The 7,442-nt window shown below is 33.9% G+C and overlaps 1 protein-coding gene across 2 annotated transcripts; it reads left to right on the top strand.

Moving 5' to 3' along the window:
- The first annotated feature begins 441 nt into the window (after positions 1 to 441).
- On the top strand, positions 442 to 7,018 carry LOC107915372 (uncharacterized). 2 transcript variants are annotated; one of them, XM_041102151.1, is made up of 5 exons: positions 442 to 732; positions 2,075 to 2,243; positions 2,620 to 3,352; positions 6,323 to 6,492; positions 6,575 to 7,018. In XM_041102151.1, exons 2-5 carry the CDS (start codon positions 2,148 to 2,150, stop codon positions 6,770 to 6,772), a joined length of 1,197 nt encoding a protein of 398 aa, XP_040958085.1. In that variant the 5' UTR covers positions 442 to 732; positions 2,075 to 2,147; the 3' UTR covers positions 6,773 to 7,018. The 2 variants fall into 2 exon arrangements, with proteins under 2 accessions (XP_040958085.1, XP_040958086.1); XM_041102152.1 differs by lacking the exon at positions 2,075 to 2,243 and having other exon boundaries at positions 456 to 732.
- Positions 7,019 to 7,442: the final 424 nt, after the last annotated feature.

Genomic DNA, 7,442 nt, shown 5'->3' with positions numbered 1-7,442 from the left:
ATTAAAATATATATATTTCAAATTATTTTATTCCGGTTAGAATAATTTTTCGAAAAAAATTTTTACAAAAAGAATTATTTTTTGAAAAGCAAATAAAATTTATTTCCAATTTTAATTGACTTTTTACAAAAATATTTTTTAGACTAATTGTTATTAAACCTTTCTATTTTTAGTGTTGAAGGAGAATAAAAAAATTGAAAAAGTCAAATCATGCATATAAATGAATTTTTTAAGGAAAAAAATCATTTTCTAATTTATCTAATTTTTAAATAAAAGAACAAAATACAAAAAACAAAAAATTGTTATAACAGGTGGAACGAAAATGGAGAGGTCTACATCCTCTCAAGTCTCACCGTGAAGAATAAAAGAAAAAGAAGACATATTTTTGGGGATGGGCCCACAATCGTGATTAGTAAACCTTAGTTTTATGGTTCTGAGAGAACGGAACGGACACGCTTCTACCAATAACTAAATAACATGTGATCAAAACTCTCTCCACTTCCCCTGCCCTTCTTCCATTTTCCTTCAACCCAAAGCTTTAAACAATAAAACAAACAAAATATATTGGCTTGGGTGTTTATGATTCCCGACCACACAACGAAATCCATTTAACTTTCCCACCCAGCAATCATTTAGCTTCTGCTTTCTTCCATCTTCTCTACCTTCAATCCATTGTTTTAAGAGGAAACTGGAAGGGGGATTTCAGATAAAACTCTCTCTCGCCTTCTATACGTATGTTCACTATCTAATTAATTTCCATCAAGGGTTTCTGTTTTGTATTTTTGGGCTTGCTTCTTTTCCTGGGTATTTTATTATTTTTGTCTTGCTTCTGGTTTTCATGTCCTTTGGCTTGCCTGCTAACTTAAACTTATTTTCATTTTGGATTAAAATGATCTTTCGTTTTAGTTTAGTGTATGGTCTGGCGTCGAATTATGTAATTTTAGCTGAAGCTGTTAATGCTTTAATGGGCTTTGTGTGCTTAAAACAGTAATTTGTTCGCTTCAAATTATTGATTCTAAACTCTGTTGATCTTTCTAGGGTTTGATATGTATAATTTTTTTTACTATATGTGTCATTTTTACCATTGATTGCATCTGTAGAATTGATGTTTCATAGTATACATGTTTCCTGGTATTGGAATCCTGGGTGTTCATCAAGTGTCTCCCACTTTACCAACTCACATTGCACTACATGGGGGAAGACTTGAGTTCAAACTTCCGAGATGACATTGTTGGAAGGGTCAACCATGAATTAGTCAAGGATTTCAGAAATGGGCCAGTGATCGAACCGGTCAAACCACCGGTTCTTGGTCTGACCAGTTTATCAGGTTCAATTGAATAAAAATTTAAAAAATAGGAAAAAAACCGGTTTGTGGGTCAACTAGTTCAACCCCCTTTTTGGACCATTATCCCAGCCAGTTCCCAATCCAACTGGTCTGGTTTAGAAAACAGTGGGATTAGTTTCTATGGACCATAAAACAGACATGAAAGATACCTTGGTTCCACCAATAAAAGTCTTCTACCTTTTCCTGTGATCCATGTTTTGTGTCTTTTGGTTAAAACTTAACAAGTTTATGCATCTAGTAGAGGCTTGGCAGAATGAAGACCGGAAATTAGGACAAATTGAGTATCAATGAAGATTCCATTATTTTTTCTGTTTTGCTTACCTTTTAAATTATAAATTTTGGCTCAACTTTGATGTTGTTTGAGCATGAGAGGAGATCACATGGTGGCCTCCGAAGAGACTAATGTAAGTTATATAAGATTCAGACAGTGACTTTTTGTATGTCTGGGCGTTAAATGATTTTATTTTAAAATGTAATAGTAGAAGGCCTTGTTCATTCAAATAGGTCACCTAGGTGAGCAATTAGATTAAGGGCCATCTCCGATTAACTCTTTCCTTTTTGTCAGAGTTGGCACAATGTGAATGCAATTACTAAATCTAATTATACTAATTTAAGTTATTTAGCATATCCCTGTTGGGCTATGATATGCGTGTGTGTCTAAACTGAGCTTCCTAAAATGTTGGTTCTGTTCTGGTAAGAGATTAGTAATTTAAATCTACTTATGTTCAGATAAGCGTTTAGAGGTAATTGCAAACAGAAGACAGTGGAAGAAATCCAACTGCTGTTCTGCTAAGGTTGATTGATGGTCATTATGGATTTAAAAGGTATAACTTGGGTTGGTCATGTATATCAGAAATTTGAAGCCATGTGCCTAGAGGCAGAAGAAATTATGTACCAGGTATGCTCCATTAGATAATCTTTCTCTTGTATCTTCCCCAACCTTTTTCATGTCCAAAGGAGGTTCTATGCATTCAATTCATGAGAACCCTGGTAGAATGTTGTCACACCTTCTCAGCATTTGATCTTTTTCCCTTGTTTTTTCTGTGTTCCATATAAGTAACTGTTTTTGGCACAGCTTTCTTGCAAAATTATGTATTACTATGTTTGGGCTTCTTATTTCAGTTAACTTGTATCTGCATAGGGCCTTCCTTGTTACGCCATGTTGATGTGCTTGATACTCACTTGTAGCCTTTGATTCCCCACCCCCTTAAGTCATGTGTACTCTCATGTAAGTTTATTACAGAATTCCATTGACTCATTATATTTGGGAACAGGACACAGTTAAATATGTGGAGGATCAGGTGCAGACTGTAGGTGCTAGTGTCAAAAGGTTCTACTCAGATGTAATGCAGGATGTGATGCAGGATTTGCTTCTCCCATCTTCATTGGAGCCTGTGAAAGCAGTGGCTGCCTCTGACACGGCAATAGAGAAAAATGTTGGGACATTCAAAAAGCCTCAGGTAGGTTTAAAGGTGGCTGCTGTGAAGGATGAGGGTGAGCAGTTAATTGAAGATTCAGAAGTAACTTCTGATGTTAATGAAAATGCTGCCCATGTGCCTTCGTCCTGCCAGCTTCACATGGTAGATAACATATTTCACTCTTGCCCTCGGAGTTTTATGGAAAGAGAATCCTCTTACTTTCTTTCTAGGGAGCATAATAACAGGAGCATGCTTGTCAAGGCAAATGTTGAAAATTTACCTGTAGCTGGGGCTGAGACAGTGTCTGAAGTTGCTTGTATGGGGAATGAAGTTGGCAGGTTGTCATCATTTTCTGGAAATGCTAATGCAATCATTGAAGAGTCATGTCAGCAGATACCCAGAACATCAACCCGTGTTACAGTTGGAGAAGATGATTGTGACTCAATAGAAGAAAGTTGTAATGAAATTGAATCTGCAAGTGAGTCTGTGCCTGAAATTTTAGACAATGATTTACAGTTTTTTGAATCGATTGGGATAAAAATGGATGGGAGATGTTCATCCTCGGTAATTGGATCGGCAGAACCAAATGGTGAGAATTCCTAACTTTATTGCATTAAAATTTTCCTACGTTATTGTTGCTATTGTTTATTTAGATTTAGCAACATTAAAATTTTTCCAAGTATCTATATATCTTTTAGCTACAGTTCATAAACTTTATTGTTAAGAAGATTAGAAAAGTTCATTTCTTGGCATTGGTAGCTATGATTTTAGTGAAATTCTTCCAAAAGATTCAGCAATTCCGCTACTAGTGTTTTCTTTTTGGAACATGACCATTAGTTAACAATGGCAAGCCATCTTTGTTTCTTCTAAAGCCATGCCAATTTCCTTTTTCTTATCAATATTTTTTGTTAACCCTTTTGGGGTACCTTTTTTTTTGCTATTCTAGGATATAGTTTCCCAGATGATACTTGCTTTATTTGTCCTTGTTTTATTTTTGCTAAATGTTTTATATTGTAGCTGTTACAATTTAGTACAATCTCAACTAGTTTAAGGGACATCTTTTATAATGCATTGATAAGGAAAATTTTTGGTGTGTTAAATTTTCTATGTGTTCAATAGCTTAAAATAATTGTTAATAAAAAATTTCAGAAAAGAAAAAATTTTGAATAGGATAAGTCAGTAATTTTAATGCTGAACATGTTAAGTCGGTTTTATTTTAAAAATAATCTATGTTTGAACTAATTTTTCTCTTCTTTTCAGTTACAAAAACATGAGATATTGAAATCAGCCCTTTGAATTTATCTGGAATTATCAATAACAATATAAGATTTATGTTAATAAGGTTAAAAACATAAAATGATTAATTTTCAAATCCCAACAAGTACAGTTGTCAACAATATAAATTATATTTGGTGCTTAATTTTTATTAACATGCCAAATAATACTTTTAGTACAAATTAGTTATTATAATTGAGTAATCTTTTTCCTAGTTTATCAAACTATACCGAAGTCTCCATGTATAGAGAAATCCTATTTATGCATTATGACCTTTGACTTCGAGCTTATAAGAGTACTTCAAAGCATTTTTCCTCATGGTTTTTAGGATTATACATAAAGTTATGTTATATATAACAAGCTTTAGCTAAAATGGTTTGGCAACACCATTCTAAAATGGGTCATGTTGAATTCAGGTGTTCAAGAATAAGGTGTGGTTCTAGTTTTGAAAATCTTTTCCCTGCCTACCTTCTCCCTTTCCACCTGCCCTTTTACTGAACATTGAATAAAATTGGTATCAAATCCTTAAATATGTTTTTCTTTTTCCATTTCGCTTAATGACTATTATTTATCTGGTGCTTTCTCTTTGTTTGCAATTGGAGCTTTTATGTACTAGTTGCTGTCAACCTTTTCTTTATAATTTGAGAAACTTTTATTTATTAATGGGTCATGGTAGAACTGGAATTTGTATGCTGGAACTCATATAAAGATAAGGTATTCAATTTTACAGGTTTTCTTATGTTAGAGCCTCCTAGTACTGGTTTTACCAATTTAAATTGCGATTGTTGCATTGCATCTTGGTGAGTCTCGTATATTTAAATTTGTTTATGATTGGTGGCTGTGATATATGTACCATATGTTGGGTTTTTAATTTCTTATGTGATTCTCCACTATGTTTACTTAGTTGTTACATTCTTTGTTCAAGTCCTTTCAATAGTTCAATCTATGTTATGCATCAATTTGTAAACTGTATTTGTTTCATTAGTTCAGTATTGGAATTTGAGCATTACTTCTTTTCATTTTTTAAAGTTGATAAAGTCTTGAAAATGACTCAGACTAAATCCTTCTTTTATTTGTTTATAACTTCTGATCATCTCGAGGTTAGCTTCAATCAAATTTGAGGTGTTCTCTTTACTGCACCAAGAAGAAACATAAGTTATTTTCCTTAGTTTGCAATGAAACATCCCCATAGCATGTTGCCTTTATTCCCACCACCTGCTAATCATACACTTTATCATGTTGCATGACCAAACTTTGAGACCGTGCCGTTATTTCCTTTTTTGCTTATCATTTCACGCATTGGATCTCCAATAAGGCTTCAAAGTTCAAACACCTGAAGCTGGTAGTAATTTGCGACTCTGGATTTTGTGGTTTCACTTGGCAGGAAAGAACCGTTAGAAATATCTAGGTTTACGTATGATTATTTTGGTTGAAAGCTTTACTTGGTCAAAAAGCATGTTTGAAAGGGCTTTCATTGGTTAAACTTGCCCCTTATTTATGTGTGATAAATTACATTTCTGTGTACTTGGACTCTTGAGGATGGAATTATTGCTTTCATTTGTCTTTTCACTGTCGGGAAGATGCTCTTAGAAATTTGACTTCTGTTGTTAAAGAGGGTTTTTTTTTCTTTTTGTTTCTTTGGGCGTCGGTTTTGGTCCAAATATAAAAGTCATGGATGGAACTCATTTCAGTATAGTCAATGGAGGTAGTCTCTGTGGAGGTTTTCGGGTAGAGGTAATCCTATGATTGGTACCCACCTCGGCTCCAAGCCTAGCCCCAGACCTTATGTGTGCCTTTTACCAATATCCTAGTTTCTAATGTACTCTATTGCAATATTGCAGTGGATAGAAGGGAATAAGTCATAAACTATTGGATTATTCCAGTGAAATAAAACAAAAATAAAAATGCGATGGATAGGTTACTGCATCTGCCTCTTCCCCATGACAAATTTGGGTGCATATACTAGCACTAAGCTTTACAAATCTTGGCCAGAAAAAAGTATTTCCAGTTTCTAAATTGTTTTGTGAAAATGCAAAAATTGCTTCATATTAAGTAGTTTTAAATATTTATTATGTAAAATAAATAACAAAAATATTACAGTAAGATAGTATCTTGTTCAATTATTACATCTATTGTATTATCATCTTTAAATGTATACATTGAGTCAGCTTTAAATATATAAATTCTTGGGAAATTATTACACAAGTAATATATGCAAGTTTGTTTTTATCTTTGTCTGTTTCTGCTAAGCTGTATGGTATAATTCGTGTGGTGAACTTTGCAGGACAATCAAATAACTGGACCATGTATAGCTCAGGGAGTGCTGTTGGTAGGAAAGAAAGTGGAACAGTTCCACCATTGGATAAAACAGGAGTTGATGAAAGTTGTATCATTGTGAATGAAGCTGAACTTCATTGTCATCCTCATAGGCAAGGCAAACACAGACCTTACCAGGTGCTTTCACATTCCTGTTTGTTTTTTCATGCTGCTCCTGCCCCCCTTGTGATATTCAGTTGATGATTCCCTCTTCTTCCAGAAAAAGATTCGTGATGCTATTTCTTCACGAATGAGGTCAGCAAGGAAAATGGAGTACAAACAACTTGCTAAATGGTATGGGGATGTTGGAAAATGTGACGAGGACTCCAAGGGGAGCTCAATGTCTGCACAAACAAGAGAGGCTACAAGGAGATCATCAACTCAAGATTTGTTGGATTCAGAGTGGGAGCTTCTTTAAGTGGAGGATGGCAGCTTTGTATACATCTTTAAGTAAAACCTTGCTGAAATGCTGATCAAATTGTACCCAAACTTAGACTTCTATAATAAGATTTACAATAATGTTGCTAAAGGACAAGAAGTTAATATCGAAAGGTCACAATGGTCTGATAAGAACAAGACCTTAAAATACCTATATGTAATCCCCTGCGATATATCTGTATATATGTTTACTATATTTGAGTACGTAAATGATCCATTGTTGTCATGAATGGCCCAAACTACAATATAGAGAGAGCATTCTTTGAAGCAATTAGGCGATATACGGTATATGTAATAGAGCAAAACCCATGGCCCAATTTGTTTATTTATTAGGAACATTTTTATCAATAGAAAGAGGGTTTGAATTGGCAATAAAAACTAAAAAAAAGTGATAACATATATAATAAATAAACTTTTTCCTTATATTATTACACTAATACTCAAACAAAACATAAAAGTTGATAACATACACAGATGGTTGGGTAATTGGGTAATTAAATGGGGGCATTCAGAAACCTTATCACTTAGCGATTAGAGTTGGCAAATGGATAGCTTTAGGAAGGTTGAGATTAGTTTAAGGTTTAGATTTTCTCAATCCTCGAATTATTTTGGGATCAAATCAATTTGGGTCAAGTAGATTTTAACAGATT

This window comes from Gossypium hirsutum, chromosome D10, assembly GCF_007990345.1.
Source record: "Gossypium hirsutum isolate 1008001.06 chromosome D10, Gossypium_hirsutum_v2.1, whole genome shotgun sequence".
NCBI lineage: Eukaryota > Viridiplantae > Streptophyta > Magnoliopsida > Malvales > Malvaceae > Gossypium > Gossypium hirsutum.
Note: the sequence above shows the minus strand (reverse complement) of the source record. Positions and strands in the feature narration are given on the sequence as shown.

What these genes read in the sequence shown, in the direction of transcription:
- LOC107915372 (XM_041102151.1), top strand. Translation starts at nt 2,148, where the DNA reads ATGGTCATTATGGATTTAAAAGGTATAACTTGGGTTGGTCATGTATAT. An exon ending in TGGATCGGCAGAACCAAATG is followed by an intron (nt 3,353 to 6,322) that starts GTGAGAATTCCT and finishes TGAACTTTGCAG; the next exon opens with GACAATCAAATAACTGGACC. An exon ending in GCAAACACAGACCTTACCAG is followed by an intron (nt 6,493 to 6,574) that starts GTGCTTTCACAT and finishes CTCTTCTTCCAG; the next exon opens with AAAAAGATTCGTGATGCTAT.